We start from the raw sequence: 19,708 nt of genomic DNA, 5'->3' as shown, positions 1-19,708 counted from the left end.
ATAAAATCTTTCTGATCTTTTGAAAACTTTGTTCCCCTACGGCCTTCGCAAAATACGGCAAAGTAGAGAAGTCATAAATCCAGCTATGCTTCATTATATGACAATGAGATTCAAGGCTGCTGATAGACGTAGACTTGAGACTGAAAGGGGTGATGGTGGCGATGACGGTAGCAGTTTGTGGTCTTCTGAACTTGATAAAGTGCTGAAATCAGATGCATATAAACACACTACAAAGAACATTTCCCCATTGTCCAACAGTAAATCCAAAATGTCTGTTTCCGTTTAGGTCAGCAAGCATAACTACAAATATTAGGCAAATTCAATTCTTTCAACAAATGATGGGCCATCTTTGTGCGTCTGGAAATTTTACAACATACTCCATTGACCATTTAAAAAAAATGGCTTATTAAGTAAAATAAAAGAGGTAAAGATGTTGAATTGAAAAAAAAGTCAGTGTTGGAGATATATTTAGCAAAAACGAGTCAAACAAACAGACCATTTTCCACATAAACTGAGGTGTTTTTACTGCATTTCAAAAACAGCCTTATGACACATTGCACACACAGCGCAGAAGAACACACATCTTCAACGTCAGTGGACAAAGTGACCCAAAGTGTCGTTTGTGGAACTGGAGGGGAGCGGCAGTCTGCAGTTCAGACACAGGCTCTCTCTCCCCTCTAATGGTGCACTTCAGAGTAGCAGGCATTAAAATCACCCAGTTGATGCCTTGGTAAGTCAATACAACACACACAATGGGTGTAGATGTGATAGACAAAACTCTTGAGGGCAGGAGAGGAGAGGAAGGGACGATTCACTGACAAAGAACCACTGGGGATAACTTCTCCCTCGCTAGAGAACCTGCAGGCCCAACAAAGCTCTCCGGAGCGCGACATCTGCATTAAATGCGAGAATGTTAATCATAAGCGGCTTTTCTTCAAGTTAAAAAGTAAAACACTGCCCCCCCACAATTGCCTCTGCATTTGTTCCTTCGTTGCTCCAGTGGTGCGGTGCCAGTGTGGGGTCGTGTTAAAACACCTCTAATAATAATAATAAACTTCTAACACCAGTTTTGTCCTTTTTGTCCACATGAATTTTTTTTTTTTTGTGGCATTCTTTTTTTTTTTTTTTGGAGTATGATACTCTTGCAAAGTCATACACATCCATATAGATAGATGAACAGTTTCTTTTTTTTTTGTCAGCATACAAGGTAAGCTGGGTGACTATATATGAAGACAACAACTACAACTTTCACAGCACTGGCATTGGTTAATTTTAAATACAGTACTCAAGCATTGTTAGAATATTAAAGTAACAAAAAGAAAAAAAAAGGGTAACGTAATACCTCAGAAAAAATAAGCTACTGTACGCAGGTTGGTTTCTGTTCTAAAATGTTATTTTGTAAATCAATGGCATGATGTACATAATTGTTTTTAACCATACCAACATCTATTCCAAAGGGAACAAATTGTCTTTGCAGTGTATCGCTTTGGACTTCCCTTGATTTCACACAGTACCATGCAATAATCTAATTACTCTGTATTTTATGCTCCAACGTTGTCGTCTAAACTCTGACTGAAATCATCGATAAACGGGTTAGGATAGTGTTGTCTTCACATAGACTCGGGTAATGGTGTTTTAGTCGGTCATTTCTTGGTGCACATCCACCCTATTGCATGTTGACAGGTTTTGCAGGATACAGTGGCAATCGTGTTGGTGGTGGGGGAACTGAGTGGGAGAATAGTCTGGGTGTAAGGTGGGTGTTGTTGGATGAGGAGGATGAGGAGGATGAGGAGGAAGGGGTGTTGGGGTTGTCAGCTCCTTGACGACGGCCTTTGAATCCTTGCAGACCTGAGTGGTGGTGCCTGAGTTAGTCTGTTTAATGTCCATCCTCCCTCCCGCATGGTTCGGTGGTCTGAAAAGACAAACGAAGCCCGCATTAGGAAGTGGGAAGGGCATGTGTCTGATTAATCTGGAAATGTTGGTAATAATCCCTCCCTCTGCGGCTAATTCTACCAACACTTCCTGGGAAAGTAGAGGGATTCACTCAGTCTTCTGTGAATTATTCAATAAAAACTGAGCAATTCTCGTAAAGGAAAAACTTCAAGAGACACGAAAAGTGCTGCAACTGTGACTCAGGCCACTTAACAGGTCCTTGTACTCAATCTGTTTCACACTAACTGATAAAGTCTGCCAGGTGCTCTGTTTACTACTAGGAAAAAGGCCGAGAATAGGGTCTGGTTGAAAAAAAAGAAAAGATTGTTTCCTTCTACTTTATTGTCCTTTTGTATGCATCAGTTATTGTATTTTCAAGAACAGTTGAGTGGAAATAACACAATGTCTTGCAAAGGTATTCACACCTCATTAACTTTGTCATGTTTTAACTAGAACCTTTTATGTTTTTAATTGGGATTTTATGTGACAGATCAACACTGCATAACTGTGAAGTGGAAGGAAAAACATTCCATGGTTTTCACTTGTTTTCCAAATAAAAACCAGAAAATTTGGTATGCATTTGTAGACTCTCACTCAGTCCTCTGTAAAATAGCATTGTGCTATTACTGGCTGCAAGTCTTTATGGTTATGTTTCTACCAACAATCCACATCTGGAGATAGACAATTAAGCCCAATCTTTTTTTTTTTTCCAAAACGGAGCTTCTGATAACATCCCATTTCAAGTCTGTCCAAAGATTCTCCCTTGGATTTAGGTCTGGAATTTGAGGGAGCCATTGCGACACATGAATGTGCTTTGGTCTAAACCAGGTGCATCCAACTCTCACTGTTGAGATCCACTGTCCTGTTTTATATGAGTTCCAGCTCCAACACACCTGAACCAAGTGTTTGAACAACCTCTTCACCATGCCATCAAGTTTGGCTAAAGTCTGGTAATTCAGGTGTGTTGGAGTATGGATACAAATAAAACTTGCATTACAGGAGGTCATGAGGACTATGATTGGAGACCCCTGATCTCGCCATTCATTGTATCATACTCTGTGCTGCTGAAAGGTGAACTTAAATGCATTGTGATAACTGTTATTTTCTCTGGAATTGCCTTGTTTTGTAACTTTTTCCCAGTTGCCTTATGTCTTCGCAACATATCTGTTGTTGCTGGAGAAAATTCTGACCTGTCTGTTGTATTCTTTGGCCTTCATATAACTATTTGAGCTGTTATCTAGAAAACCTTTGAGGCCTTCAAAGACAGCTAGATATTTACTGACATTGGGCGTCCCTGGATTTATTTAGGGTTATTAGAGTAAATGAGTTTGAATACAAATGCGAGTCCCTTTTGAAAAAAATTTAGTGCTTAGGGGAAATTGTTGTCATATTTGCCCAGTCATCTCTGGTTGGCTGCCGCTACAATACTGCAATTTCTTCTCGCTTTTTGCCTCAGCTTTCCTGGGCCACACCTACAATGAAAATACTCCAGAAACACTTGACAGTGGCTTCCTTCCTAATTTCCAAAAGACCTGACTGCAGCATCCGCACTTTCCTGCAGTCATCCTTCCTACTTCCTTTCCTCATCTCCTTGTCGTGAAGCAGACACAGGAGAGGCTCATGGAGAAAAGCCCCTTGTGTCTAAAATGATTGAGACATAGTGGAGATAGCCATCATGCAAAATATGAACCTCTGACAGAAGCGTGTATGTAAAATACATACGCCTACTGTTGCTTTCCAATTGAAAAAAAATGTTGAGCGGAACTGATAGATGTGTGTGTGTGTGTGTGTGGAAAGGGAGATCCTGATAGGCCAACCTGAAGCGCCTGAGGATTTGCACGTCACTAAGCTGACGCACATTATGATCTCTGGACAAGTACCTATCCTCCCTTACCCAACCCTGTGGTTCTGGTCCGACCGTACCTTGATGGGGCCGTCCACTGGGTCCAGTCCCTGCTCCGACAGCTGTTTCAAGGCACTTAGAGCAGCCTGAGAAGAAAAGGGGGGGGGGGGACAACAGATGGCCGTGTGAGTTGGGAGGTAGGGAAGGTAGGAAGGGTAAGGGAGTCGAAGACTGGGTGGGAAGAGAGTGAGTGTCAGCTGCTTTTCAAATAACACTTAAATCTGGGAAACCTGATGCCAGCAGGACACTTTCCCTTCGCTCTCTGTTGTCTTTGGCTTCACTTCCCTGACTGTTTATCCAGCATTATTGGGCTAACATTTCCACTTTGTGTTTTGGCTGCTCCCCATTTTCCTAAGTCAATCTGAGTGACATCTGTATTTGCGGTGGCCGCAGCGGAACCAGAAGCGGCAGGTCTTAAACACCTATAAATCAAAACCGCAAATTCTCACAACTGTGCCAAACAGACGGGGAGGATAAACACGTCGTGTGCACATAATGTTAGTGCTGTTAATTGTATAATGATGTAATTATGGTCAATTTGTGGTGGAGAAGGGGAACTTTCAGTGTGAAAACTGCATGTCTCAGCCTTACATGTTGTAGATGATGTTTAGATTAAAATGTGTGATGTGTAATCATTTGAAAGATAATCACTACCAGCAATCCACTGCGGCAGAATAACAAAAACCCCCACAAACGACAAGGTGTCTATGTTTCTAAGCTTGGATCTTAAACAAAGTGATGTAATTTCCTTCCTCTGACAGCCTGTTTGAGATAGCTGGACTGTTATTGAAGTGAGACGGATTCATTCTGCTTTAATTGTACGAAATAGTGCACATAAAGTCAGATTTTAAGGTAGATACAGAGGATGATGACTAATACAGGAAAGTGGTGTGTTATTCTGAAGTGCTAACATTTTTATAGCAACAACAAAACTCTCCAGGATCGTACCCACTCTTCTCACTTTCATCAGTCAAAAAACTTCAGTTATCAATCAGCTTTGTTCAGTCTTAACCAGATTTCTCCTTCAACCTGAAGATTTGTTCCAGATGTGTTCTGCAACACTGTCAGAAATGTGTGGGCAGATTGTGTAACGGGGGAATATATGTTCTGTTTTATTTTGCCTTGTAAGTTGGAATTTGGGTCTGGGAATGACATCACATCCAACGTATCAGTGCTTCAGTTGTGACTCAAGAAAACCAGTAGGAGTTGTTCATTCATTTCAGCTACCATGCATCTTAGGAAAAGAAGTCGTACTGAAGAAGTTGTGCCCCTACTGTCGAGCAATACAAACTGAAATACAAAAGTCTATGTTAATGTTTCATGTCAGCATCTAATGCAATTTTATATTATTGGGGGAGGTGCGGGAGCCATATTGGATTTTCAGGTCCAAACTGGTTGGAAACCTCAGATGGTAACTGAACCAGACCTGCAACTAATGGGTCAGAAAACAACACAAATCAGCATGAATACACTGATGCTGCTGCAGAAAGTCACCCCAAAGCGAGTTATTTTCAGTACCAGTTAAGAGGTTTGAAGATCACATCAATCCATCTATAGCTGTATATATATGCGTGTGTGTATGTGTGTGTCCAGCATCAATTTGCTGAAATCTGATTGCTGCATGCGTTTTCTTATACCAGAGCCCAGTACCAGCTTACATCCATTCAGTTGCTGTTAATTAGAGCTGAGATAGACCACAAGTGCTGGTGCTCAGTAGATAAGTGAGAGGTAATGATTGAATAATTACAGCTCATTACGAAACCAGCCCACATTCATTTGTAAACCAAAACTTGTCCTTGCATTTCACTGCATACTCATTCACCCAACAGGAAAATCTGAAACATCTCCATGAACACCAATTTGTATTTAAGACATTTGTACAAAAGGAGTAAGTAATCTTTTCGGCTTCAGTCAAGTGGAAACACATAATTGCATGCCAAATCAACGTCTCTGCGGAATGCAGTATGAACAGGAGGATGCAACTAACCATTATCTCTTGGCTTGCGTCAGAAATGATTTTCAAAGTCTTTTTTCTTTGCACAAGAAGGAACATAAACCAGGAATGGTAAAATATGACTGGCAGGTGCAAGGGTCAAAATCTGCATCGTATCAATCAATAAAAAAGAAAAAAAAACTTGATACTTTAAGGTACTAAATAATGTAGAACAATAATAGCTGGACTGATTTGAAAAATTGATACTGTCAGGGTTACTTAAGGCTTTTACCCCCTGAGACCCAGAGATCGACTGAAGCCCCACCAAGACTCTTAACAGACAATTTATGGCACAACGTGTGTTTTTTTTCTGTGAAGCTTTGACACCCAGCGAGATTTAGAAGCTGAATATACTTGGAAGAGATTTAAAGCAACAATCACATGGAACATGACAGATGAACGAATGCTTTCACAGTTACATTGATGATAATCATAAATCAAAGCAAAAAATGTATGTTGGGGAATTAAAACGTATGCCAAATCAGGTTGGGACAAATGGCTGCACATGTATATTTAATGGAAAAACCCCTAAAGAAAGAAGTTTAAATTGGGACTCGGGATCAGTGTTCCATCTTACAAACAGAGAAAGTTTTCTCCCGTAACCAGTACACTGTGATCACAGACACTTTCCTCATAAACTTCTTGTTTGTCGTATTTATTCAATCAGTTTGAAAGCGTTTTGGCCCTGAGTAAACAGCCAGGGACCATCTGTTGAAGTAGGGGGAGAGAGGTAGTGGGTTAGGGGCCGGAGATAAACAGCCATAAATCAGGGGTCTGACAGTGGCAGTGCTGCTGATATACGACAGGCAGGCATAAGGGCCTGGCAGCTCAGCGAAGGACGCACAGCCCAAGACAAATACTGGGCCTATCTGTAAGGAAAGACAGCCAATGAAAAAAAATCATTATTTTTCTAATGTGATGGGTTGGCCATCGTTAGAGGACGCCGCTGCATCAACACTCTAGGTTGTGTTTAGTCTGAGAGCATGATGAGCAAGGTGGAGGTATTCTGTCTCTGTCAGGAAAAGGAAAGTAAGATTAGAGGATGCTCTGTGCTGAGATGTGCACAAATTGGAAAAAAAGTGGAATAATGCCTTTGAATATGTTGCACAAAATAGAAAAAAAATAGGCCTGTTGGCTACTAAGGCTACATTCACAGAATATCTTCATCCTCAATTCCGATTTTTTTGCTAGGCCATTGATTCTACTTTGTATCGTTCATTCCGAAGAATGAGCGACACAAAGTAGACTGCTATATATTTTTATCCAGCTATTTAAATAAACATTTTGCTATCAAAGGGAGCAAAAATAATTAGCATTGTGTAATTCATGTGGATTGTACAAGTTTTTGTGTGCAGAAGAAGTGTGATAATGTTGGTTAGTGAGCCGATGGTAATAAGTTATGACTATCCAAAAGTGAACTTGAATACTTATTAGTGAATAGTATTTCATTCTAGAAATGCACATCCCAGGTCAACATATTATTCCTAGCTATAGAATTAGAGTTTAAAACTAAAACAAGAAAGTAAATGCTGGAGTAAAACCTAATTCATAGCTATCGGAAAAACTGTAATAATATCAGCTTAAATATCAATAATATCAATGCCTTGCACAGCAGCAAGAAGAGCTGGCTCTTTTAGGAACAAGTTTTATGTGAACAAAACTGTTCTTGCTCAAGATGCACTACTTTAAAATGACTGCGCATTACTGCCACCTGGTGGAGGTGGTAGCAACGCATTGCTATCAAGTATGAGAAGTAGGTGGTTTTTGGTTCTGTGGAACTCTGGTCTGTTTCACCTGAAGTGGGAATGTAAATGGACTACTCGGCAAGCCAAAAACGTCAAGTGAACCAAACATAAGACATATATCATGCTAACTTTCATGTGCTTTGAAAACATCTCATTCCTTGCTCTCTATTCATGTATCCACATTAGCAGATTATGATTCTACTTTCCACTGTCATTTTTGGTAATGCCGAGTTTATCTAATGTGTACAAGACAAATCACTGACTTATGTGTTGCTAATATTGGGCAAATTCTTGTCATGCCACCTAAAAATGAGCACCAAGGCTCCTGTGTTGGCAGAATGGTCTCAGTTTAGAAATTAAAAAAATGAAGGTGTGAAATTTTTGGGACATTTTTCCAAAAAGTTCCCAGACTAACCTGATCTGAAAGATTACTTATGATATTGTAGATAATACCAATATCTATCTATCTATCTATCTATCTATCTATCTATCTATCTATCTATCTATCTATCTATCTATCTATCTATCTATCTATCTATCTATCTATCTATCTATCTATCTATCTATCTATCTATCTATCTATCTATCTATCTATCTATCTATCTATCTATCTATCTATCTATGTTATAGCTAATATAAAGGTTAAGCATACAGGCTATGTTTTCTGTTACTGACTTGAAGGGCTGGTTTACAGTACGTAACCATGTCCTCTTCTCGAGAACTTACGTCATTATTAGCTTTCCGTTTTGGTAGCGCAGACTACAATCTCCCACTAGCACAGTACTAATTGCTGCCTTATTGACAACCTCATTCCTTTGTGCCCACTTTGGACAACAATTCAACACTCATCATTAAGCTGAGACTGATAGCCAACTCAAAGAACCTCACATTTACTCACATCTGTGAGCTATTCCATCTATTTTAAAGTTCCTAGTTCAAAGGATTGGACAAACGGTGGTCAAATGTGTCAGGTTTAAGAATGATCTGCAACCATGGCCAGTCTCCTGATGTGGAGTGACAAGGTCGGCTCATTTTTCTGGGCCTGCTGCGTTCCTAATGGTTTCCTTGACAAAGGCTTGACTTCCATCAGTGGCTAAGCTAAACAAAGGCCTGGTCCCTCAGGAGTCTGCAGCATCAGCTTGACAGACATGATGGATCATTGGATCACATTGACCCTGACAAATCAGACCCCAGTATCAGCTCTCACTGTTCGAGAACTGTGTTCCATTGAACTAATGAAGAGACTTGGACAATAAAGTAAGACTGGAAGTAGTTTAGTAAAAGCCTTTGTGGGATAAGACTCTGACCAAAATGTAGTCCTTTGATAAACAGTAAATAACTCTCTGGCCTTTTGTAGCTATGACCATCAACCAAAGAGCAGCCAAGAAGATCACCAGCACATCATAACTTAGTAAACAGTTGAAATGGTTCCAATTATGTCAAAAGTTACACCACTTAGACCTGGTTAGGTTGAATACCAGATGAAAGTTCTTCAAAGTTCATCATGTTGTGTATTCACAGATGGTTGCAAAGAGTGGTGATTGGTACGAGCTTGCTTATTCACTTCTCCCATTATTTTATTTTATTTTTTGACACCACTATTGCTCAACATAAAAATCTAAGTAGATTTCAGCAATTTCTATAACACTCAATCTGGGTCGCACAAAAAAAAATCCACATTTAAAATCACTTTAATCTGTTTCTTCTCCATTCATATGCTTAATTTGATCTTCAACAACTCATCTTCATCATGTCCAGATGCCTAAACAAGTTGCTGCCATGCTATTTTGTGCTATTTGTGTTACTACACAGCTGAACACCTGATAAAGTGTACCTTGTAAATAGTTCAAAGGCTTTAATTTGGGACCATTTCTCTCTACTATGGCTATAAAGTAGGAACCACATGTTTCATAGACAAAACACCTCTACTAAAGCAGGAAATGGACTATTACTCAAACAAAGCAATCAGTTCAGCTAAAACATGCGATGTAAGATCCTAATAATATGAAAAGCAGTTTGACTGACACTGGGTGGCTGCTTTTGAACTGCTGTGAAGCAGTAACATGAAGGGGATACTGGACAGCTGCTTATGAGGATGATCTAAGGACATTCACTAGACTAAACAATGACCAGAGTGGATTTCAAACAGGGCGTTTTACAGGCTGGACCTGGGAGGATGGAAAAATGAGCACTCTGTTGTTGCAAAAGTTCTGAGGCTGGATATATTATTCTGGAAAGGGCTTGTCTTGTTTTCAAAAGGCCACATAAACCCTTGACAGTACCCTCTCTTTAGCGCTTACGCCTCAAAGCTCCAAAGTAATATGAGCATACAAGGGAGGAGAAAACCCCAGCTAACTTTTTGTCCAGTCCTAACCCTGATATTTCCATGGCATCCACATCACATCTTTCTCTGCGGTTTGATTCCTCGAGCTTGATAGAGGAGTCCCCCTTCTCAGTTTTAACTATCTCCAGTTCAGGGACTTCAACGTTTTCAGTCACCTTAACTTTTTCCACCTCTTGGCTTTCATGTGCTCGAAATTCTTTTCTTCTCCCTCTGCCCACATCAAAACCCTGGACAAGGATCACTGGAACATTCCCGGACAGCTCACGGAGAACACCTGCGTGTGCATGAGTGCCGGCAGTGTACATGTCCATTTGTTAATACGGTGTGATGTGTACATGGGTTCTTGAGTAACTACAGAGAAAATGTATTCAGATCCTCTCTTCAAATCTCTTCCTCACTCTCTCTCCAGATTTCACATCCTCTTCCACATCAGAGGCCCGGATAAAGAAGCAGTGTGTGCTTGGCGGTAGCTGAGCTGCAGCTTGACATGACGTTAATTCCTCTGAAGTAGCACTTGATCTTTGGCGGGACATTTCTTGTGCAACAGAGCAGCAAGTCCAAAAGCTTCAGTTGCTAAATAAACTAAAAAGGAATTCAGCTTGATTCATGCGCACCTCTTAGTTAAGCTGGCCCAACTACACATTGTGGTGATCATAACTCCTAAGAGTGTAATGTTTTCTTTTGTGTATCTCCCAGGCATAATGTGAGCACTAAAGGCGGCTTGAGTTAGGCTAGGGGGGTAAGGGTTGCGGGGCCCCCCAGGGGAGCAAGTCTTTGCTGACATGGGAAGCCATAAATAAGGGCCCGGGGCGTAATGCCATGTCATGCGTCATTTGGGCCAGTGAGGAGTGCTTTATCCCCCTCCCACCATTGAGCTGCTGAGCATGGCACCTCCTAGGGTGTAATACAAAACACATGGGCAGAGGGCGAGGGGCAGGAGCACCTCAGCGTACTGCGCTGCTGCCTTGTCAGCACCGAAGCCCAGAGAATAAGCAGACACAGGCGGCCTCTATGATAACACCGGTACAGTACTTTGTCACAATATACATTTGTCAAGAAAGCTGAGAACTCAACTTTCAAGTGATAACATCACATTCCTATCAAATGATATCAAAAAATAAAACATGAAGCAAGCTTAACTGTTAAAACCTGTGAGCAATTATACTGCGTAAGTACTAATAAGTATAAATAATGAAGTGTTACTTTAGGCTGATCAGTATGGTGTTTCAGATTAATGTCAAGATATCGAATCAAAAAGTGTTTAAGAAGCTATTCATGGGAAGGCTGCTCGTCCAGAGTGCTAGATTTTGGCAGGTGTTGGCCATTTTGCTATTTTGTACTTCTGTAGATTCAGTCGTTTCAACAGTCACAGCCTACACCTTGTGAATTTCCTTTAAATACTTAAATTTGCTTAGCGTCACCATTTTCTTTTAGCCGTAGTTAAACTGTCTTTCTTGTAGAATTTATTCTATGGCTCATATTCCTTCTGCTTAGCTTTTTTAAAATTATCTTTATAGAGCGTTAAATAACCAACTTCTTTTGCAATAGCCTTTGGGGCTCACTCTCCTAGTAGAGGATGTATCTATCACCTAACCAATTGTTAAATCAAAAATTTGCCCAAGAAAACTTTTTCATAAACCTTTTGTATTGATCTGAAAAAATATTTAATTTCTTTACAGTTATGGGAAATTGACTTTTGGGTTTTCATCAGCTGTAAGCCATAAACATAAAATATATAATAAATAAAATATTATGTATGTAATTAATTAATTAATCCACATATTAGTCTCACATTTTAACTTAAATGACTGAAAATGTAAAAACTTTCATTTGTAAAAACTAATGAAAGTTTTTACAAGACTTTCATTAGTCTTGTAAAAAACGTATGCACTTTAAGAAAAAACTAGATTGTCTGAGTTTTATCATTTGGCACTTAAATATGAACTTCGCCCTTAAAACATTAAGCAACTTAGGTCTGCAATGACGAAAACACTTCGGATGACAGAGTCTTTGAACAAGCAGAGAAAGTTGCTCACTTACACTTTCCATTAAAGAGAAAATGACACATTGTGCTTGAGAAGAGAGTTTAACAGAGGAAGTTATGTGGAGCAACTGTCTGTCTGTTCATCTATTTTTAGTTTTGCCGATGAATAAACATTCAAACATCTCTTGGGGTAAAGATAAGGGGAATGAGAAAGGCATTAGCGATGGAGAAAGTGCTGAAGATGATATGGAGAATGAAGGGAAAAGCACACAGGTCAGTGAATCACCAGCATGCATTCACTGAGTAAGCTGAAATATTTCCCAAAAATGACCTCTTGGATCTTCATGAGAAACCACCCATTACACGCAATTCGAATGACTGGGTGGACTATCCTAATATGACTCAAATGACCCAAAGCAATTTCATTACTAACCTGCAAATTTTGTATGGATGATGAGCAGAAAATCATATGCCGTCAAGATGTTTACACAGCTTGTGCGTCATCGAAAGAGTTCAATATCAGAAAATATTGAGAGGTCAAGGAAGTTATGAAAAGGTTTTCAATGCCAGCCAGAGTCTCCTAGTGCTTCTGAGGCAATGTTACAGCACACCATACCTACCTGAAGAGATCCACTTTTCAATGCCAGAGGGAGAAGCTTCAATAATCCTGAACAATTGGACTCAGATTGCCCTGCGGTAGGTACAGAAAGCTTCAGGAATAAAGGCCAGCCTTCAGACACTCGTTCTCTTATCAACCCAGAGATATTGATCGGCCCCAGGGGGTGCTCCATTTCTCTTCTCTGCTTGCCAGTTTCTGGGCCCCTTTTCTGCTTTTCTTGTTGCGTCAGAGATAAAATGCTGTGTGTCATATAATCACTCATTTACTGATCATTTTTCTCATGTTGAATTAAAAAAGACAATCTCCACCGTCTGACTGCAGGTCAGTGTGCTGCAGCATTGGATGTGTAGAAGTTTGTTGGAATCTAAATAATTTAGATAGGGTTATTATTTCACAGCCAAGGTAAATATGATTTTTTTCTGCAGCACATGCTTTAAAGAAAGTCAATGTCTAGAAGCCCAGTTTGTACAGATATCAAATACTGCAGCAGCTCTCAAATGGTATCAAATATCAATGGTACCCAATGCTTTAACAAGAAGTTTAAATAATTTTTAGTTCAGTTGCTTAACAGCGTACCGTTCCAGAAATATAACTTTTACCAGGTGCTGCTAATATGCTGTTTTTAATAAGTGAAATGAAAGAATAAGGATGAATTATCCACCTTGGATAAACTCTTCTCACACCACTTTTATTAAATTGTGCTGCCATTTTGTACCCATGTGTTATTTTTTACCATTTAACTTTACTCTTGTGAAAAATGACTATTACATTTGTCCAAACTAAAAATGGTCTGAAAGATCTCTTGGTGGTAGATATTGCTTATTGGATTCACATAACCACAGTTCCATAAAACAGACTATAAGCAGATATTGGAAAGTTAATCAAATATTTCTGTTCTGAAAGTGGGTACAAAGCATTCCTCTTGCAAATATAAAATTATGATGCATAAAAACTGCACTTTGTATCCCAATGGAACAATGACTGTGACAAAAGTACAAATGTGGGAAAATGGCCAGCACCCTTGTGTTACAATGGGGTTCTATGTCTGTTGTGTATTTTATATCTGCACCAAATATCAATGGAGAGCCCTGGCAGAGGATAGGCAAAAGAAACAGTTTATAACAGTGGATTTACTAAGGAGCAGAGTGGGGGAATATGCAGTAGCCTTTACAGCGAAGCTTAATGTGATTCAACCATACAACTTTTGGACAAAATTTGTTCCAAATTAGCATTTTTTCCAAATTTGCATGTCAAGAATAGTATTGTATTTGCTGACTTTTTAAGAACCTTTTCGATTTGCAGGACAATTTAATTTTAAACTTTAGGCTAACAGAATCAGTTTTTGTTAAGATTTAAAGATAAACTCAAAAGAGTCAGAAAAAAATAAAGAGAAACTCAGGAAGGTCGTATTTGATAGGTTAGTGCCATCAAAGTCGGGCTAAGCTTACAGTGACAGGTACCAGCTGCATGCAATAACCTGCAACGGTGCATCATGACCTTTATATCCATTTTTTGAGTTAGACACATCACTGTGCCCTAGACCGGGTGTCTAGTGGACAAACGTATCTGGTAAGAAGAGAGGACACACATCAGACAGCGTTTTACATCCTGTGCTTCTTGTTTCTCTCCCTTGAGGCTCCCTTAGCTCCTTTTTTTGTGTGTTTTGATCACTTAGCATGCACAAGGGACACGCCTGTAAAACGTGCTGTGTTGTAATTTGCAATGAATCCCCCCAGAACCTATGAATGGTTTTTATTACCCAGCATGCTCTCCAGGCTCATAAGACATGCAGGGACATTTCATCTTCTACAGGAATTTGATGGGAGAGACTGAGACCCACCATGTCACGGCCCCTGAAGTGTTATGAAAACTCCAGTGTGTTTCTTTGGTAACTGATAGCGTGAAGTGCAGATACAATTTATGCTTAAAGCATGTTTACTAAAAACAATAAATTCCAGGATGCTTATATCAAGAGGAAAGTTTTGGTGGCGAGAATATCTTGAGTCGAGTTATTTTCTCATGATCAGGTCAGCTAGGCCTAAAGATGGATAGTAATGAAGACATGTTTTAAGCCTGGCATTGCTTAGTTATATTAAAGTAGGCAAGGTTGTCAAAAAGTGTACATAACGCGGATAGATCTGCAGGAGGTAAAAAGAACACTGCTAGGTATTCTGCCTGCAAACAGCAGCGTGATTCAAGGCCAGACGGAGTCGCTGACATGATAAGGAATCACAGCTTGACAGTGACTGGGTGGGCCTTGCGTAGAGAATAAAAGCAGCATGACATGATCTCCTTCTGGCTGGCACGGGAAGTGAACTAAATCTCAGAAAATTGCACGTAATTTAATTAAAAGGTTAGAAGCTTTGAATGTGCTAGTTAAATTGTTTATGAGAGGCAGGAGTTTCTTCCATGCTTGACACGTCTGTGTGCACTCGAGCTGTCACGCGTATGCAGAGCGCGTCAGCTGAAATTCATTTTTTTTACCAATCACACTGTGATTTTTTTCCACCAAATCAGAGCGAGCGCTTAACAATGAGCAGACAAGTCTTTACGAGCCACTTCACACATTTGTAGCACGGCAAACAAGATAATAAACACAGAGACCTCGCTGCGCTTTAACATGTGATTAAGACAGAGGTAATTAGATAACGGTCAGTAAAACAGTGAGGAGGAATTGTAAAAGCAGGAGCAGAGGCAGGACTGAGTGTGGGATCCGTTAAGTCCTGAACACAGCATGCAGCTGACAAATGATCGTCTTTGGGTTTCTTGTTTCTGCGGCGAAAATGAAAAAAACAGACACTCAAGGTAAAAAAAAATGCAGACTAACCCTTCATCTCATCTCGCCACACCTATGTCGTGGATATTTCCATTAAACAGAGGTCAAGGTACTAATGGAGGACCTTGTGGCCTTGTATGCCTGTAGATCCCACCCTCTGACAAAAACTGCAACCGCCACCAGTCCCCTGTTCTCTTGTAAATCAAATGGACTTCATTCACACCGTCTGAGTGTTTCATGGCCCATGTGGAGGCTCATGTAGTCCCATGTTTACTTGTTAGACAGGAGGAAAAAGCAAATGTGGGAACGACGGCAAGAATCAAAGAGCTCAGAAAAGAAAGAGAAAATAGGAGTTCATTGAAAAGCAAAGGCATGATGAGATGTCATCTATTGGGGAAAAGCAGGTCTCCAAAATAAATGTTTGTTCAGTGACTATGTTGGACTTGTCACAAATAAAACCATGCTGATAAAGTCATAACCTCATTCTTGGAAATTCACTGGACATTACTTACTTCCCTTTGAACTATATTTGTGGTTCTTTTCTTTATTGTGATGTAGAAAAAAGGCAAAGCATTGTGGCTTTATAGTCTGCAATGCAGACTTGTAGCCTGCGCACTTTGTCACCTTTAGTTTTTTTTTTAATATTCCTCAAAATAGAGCAATACCTAAACAAGGCTAGAGTTAAATATTTTCTCTATTTCAAATATTAAATTCAAATGTGCAAGAACGACGCAAAACAAAACTTGTTTAAAATCCTTGGTATTTGTACATGGTAAAACAGGCCAATGTCTATGACTGAGTTCACAAATTCACTCATAACTTAGCATTTTCCTCAGTATTAAATTTGAATTGGCATTATAAACCCTTAAATCTCCGGTTTAAAGTGTTTGACATTACAGTGAACCCCTAGCTATTTTGATTCAATATCCACAAATAGGCAGAAACCTTTATCACTTTTTGGTAAAAAAAAACACCAATGGGGAAAATTTTTTGCCCCTTCAGGCAATAAAAAATTTTGCTTTCCAATAAAGTCAGAAGCGTTAAGTACATAATTTAAAACAAATTGTTCAATGGAAGGAAGCTGAATCAATGTCACACAAAAAATCCCGGAAGCAATCAGAAAAACAGTTTAATAAAAAAAGAACTGCTCCAAGGATAAAAATCTGACAAAGACATTAAATAATAACCACAAAAGATGGAATTTTAAGAGACCTGAATAGACCCTGTTTATTTGCTGCTTGACAATTAGATAAATAAGAAAATATGAATACAATTTTTTGTAATTTGGTTTGTGAATAGTAAATATGGAAAGTAATGTAGTCAGTAAGTCAGCAGCTTACTGTCTGTTACTCTTATGTTCATAATTATTGGCTCATCAGATCATAATCACAAAAATATATTTCATGTCAAGCCTCACAGTGACTCAGCTGCACTAACCTTTTCACTTCTTCCTGTGCTTCCTTCCTCTCACTTTCAAGTAGTTTACTTAATCTCCCCTTATTACCCCTAAATGCTAAACGGCTGGGATGAATTTGCATGCAAATCAGAGTGCAAGCTGACACTTGTGACTTTGATGCAGCAGAGCTTTTATGGTATAATGAAGATACAGTTCGTGGCACACAGACACAATGGGGTGTTAACACATGACACCTGAGTCGTAACTTGTGTCCACCCCCGATGGGACTGACGCTTTCAGGCCCGAGAATGAGTCGAAGTCCAGATGAGAGGGAGGTGGTTGCGGGGCAGAGACGGATAGGAAAACATTCCCCAGTCGCTAAGCTCATCTCCATAAATCCAGACACAGGCAGAGGGTACAGACATGGGAAAATAAATGACCAGTTAACTACTCCTAAACACGCTGGTTTTCTGCCGGATAGCTGTTGATATGGGTTCAGGAGGAACTCGAGAGAGCACAAAACCCGTCCTTGTAATCTCATTTTATGAAGTCAGCAAATCAACCAAGAAACATATTAACAACGAACAATAGTGGTCATTGTTTGACAACTTAGCGCGTTTGCACACAACATATTCGCTGTTTTTATGCCTTTGAGCCTAAACATGTTACCTAGCAATTACTGTCATAGACTAATCTGTCTTTTGAGTGCCGCTGTGATGAATAACTATTAAGTTTTTAACCATGAGATGTGTATCCCATATCAAGCGTTTTTCTTTAATAAAAAAGATTGTCTTGCACAATTTCAAATAGGACTGACAGCACTGGATATTGCTTTATTGAAATCCAATTCATGCATTTTATTGGAATTTAGGGGTGGAACAAGATATCTGACAGATTCATACAAATTGGTGTCATGATTTGGCACGTCGGTTTGGCATGAGACTTACAGCGTTGTACTAAAAAGGATTACAGTTAAAGAACTCAAAGGAATACTCGTGGTTGCAAAGGTCGGTGATTGCAAAGCCTTTGAAGATATACCTGTGACTTTTTTTTTTTTTTTTTGCGACGTGAGGTCAGTTACAATGAAACGAGAGTCGCATAATGCTGATTAAGAAACAAAGCCGGATTATAAACCTTTGAGGAGTGAAAACTGAGGTGAGTTTGCAGTCTAAAAGGTGATCTCCCTACAGGTGACAGATCTTACACTTTTTCGCTTGGGCGGGTGGGAAAGATAAAGCAGAAGGTTTGAAAAAAAAAAAAAAAACCTTGATATGTAGTCCTTATCTGGGAGACCTTTTCAGCAAAGCGGACTATCACTCAGGATCAAATGACATTAAGGTAATGAGCCAGAGACACTACAAAGAGCGGTTGGTAGCAGCCCGGCTGGCTGATGCCTCCCACAGAGGTGATGAGTTAAGAAAGGTGTGATTGCTTTACAGACCTTTAGCCACACCAAATTTGCGTGTGTGGGAAATCACACATGTAGCCTAATGGCACGGAGGACAGCAAGGCCACTGCCAAACATCTTGTTCCTCTTAACAGGAATGTGATAATGAATCTAGCACCTTAGGTTGACTTGAGGAATCACACAGGACTGGTAGGTTTATAAACAACATGGGAAAGAGTGGCACACATTAAATGCACAATTATAATTCACAATAACATTATATTTAAATACAGCTTTACAATTGTTAAGTGGCTTTTTTTTTAACAAATGTGACAAGCCAAGACATGTTTTTTGTGATGCAATTTCTAGAATTCACGTTTTTGATATGCACCATTACATAGAATTTAATCTGAAGTAGCGAATGGATTTGCTCTATACGGTCAGGAACAGAGGAATCTGATTATTCTGCACACATTTTAAATAATTCAAGAGATGCCTTGTTAAAAACAAAACAAAATGAAAAATATGTCCAAACACAAAGCCTCAAGCCCAAACTTTTTCTTTTTTTAAAAGAGGAATAATTCCAAACTTTTGCAAAATTATTCATACTCTTAACTTTTTTACATACAGTGACAAACTTCAACGTATTCCAGGAATTGTGTGCAATAAATCAAATCTACCAAATCTGTTTTGTGCAGAACTAATAATTGGCCTGTCAACAGATTCTTCTACATAAGTTGTAAATCTTTGCAGTTACCATGGCTCTTTTGACTTTCTGTTTCTGGATGAAGACTGAATCCAAAGTCTGTAATACTGTTTTATGTCATGTCCCATCTTTAGTCCATTCTAATTATTATTATTATTATTATTTAATCTCTGATCCATCTGCAGTGTCTCTTGGCTTTCATGATACTGTTTGTTCTCCAATGTTCACCAACAAATCTCAGCTGGTTTTATACTGAGATTAAATTCAAACAAAGGCTAAGTCTTCTTCCTGCTCAGGCGACTTCTGGATCTGATAAGTACAAGGATAAAAATGGGACTGAAAGATAATGCAAGCCACACTTTTCAGATATTTTTATTTAGAAGCATTACCATACTGAAGGAAATAGGCAAACTGGCGCAACATACTGAACACTAAGCAGTATATGAAAGAAAGTTAATATTTAAAAAATTCAGACTAAATATCCATCACTACATATTAAATATGAGCAACTTTATTGTGTCATTTATCATATATATTGTACAGAAGTAAAAAAAAAAAGACATTCGATACTGTGCATGTTTTGTTCCACAGCATGTCCACACTTTATAGACAAACTGACGTTCCAAGGGGCCACTTAAAGCTATCATCACATCCTTTAATGGCCAAGTTCATGTTTATCCTCTCCCCATAGGTCATCTCTTCCTGTAGCGTGCAAAAAAAAGAAGAAGAAGAAGAAGAAGAAAAAAACGAAAAACCCATCATGCCTATCCTCTATTTTCTCATTTCTTCTGCTCATCAATCTTCAGGGTGCCCACTTAATCAGTTTCTGTCCAGTCTCTCCCTTTCCCGTCATCCCTCTCCAGTCGTTTACCCATTCTTCTTCCTCTTCCATCATTCTTTCACTACTCCTCTCCTCTCCAGTC

At 39.3% G+C, this 19,708-nt stretch overlaps 1 protein-coding gene across 2 annotated transcripts in view; it reads right to left on the bottom strand.

Moving 5' to 3' along the window:
* Positions 1-495: 495 nt before the first annotated feature.
* The window catches only part of stau2 (staufen double-stranded RNA binding protein 2), an 88,537-nt gene continuing 69,324 nt past the window's right edge, over positions 496-19,708 (bottom strand). The window contains exons 14-15 of one of the 2 annotated variants that reach the window (XM_055037258.1): positions 3,856-3,921; positions 496-1,912 (exon numbers count right to left, since the gene is read on the bottom strand). In XM_055037258.1, the coding sequence (XP_054893233.1) occupies positions 1,877-1,912; positions 3,856-3,921 (102 nt within the window). In that variant the 3' untranslated portion in view covers positions 496-1,876. The remainder of the gene's footprint in view (positions 1,913-3,855; positions 3,922-19,708) is intronic. The other variant, XM_055037259.1, reaches the window with a different exon arrangement.

Source organism: Poeciliopsis prolifica, unplaced genomic scaffold, assembly GCF_027474105.1.
Source record: "Poeciliopsis prolifica strain line A6 unplaced genomic scaffold, Auburn_PproV2 SCAFFOLD012, whole genome shotgun sequence".
Classification (NCBI taxonomy): Eukaryota; Metazoa; Chordata; class Actinopteri; order Cyprinodontiformes; family Poeciliidae; genus Poeciliopsis; species Poeciliopsis prolifica.
This window is presented reverse-complemented; position numbering and strand designations above follow the sequence as displayed.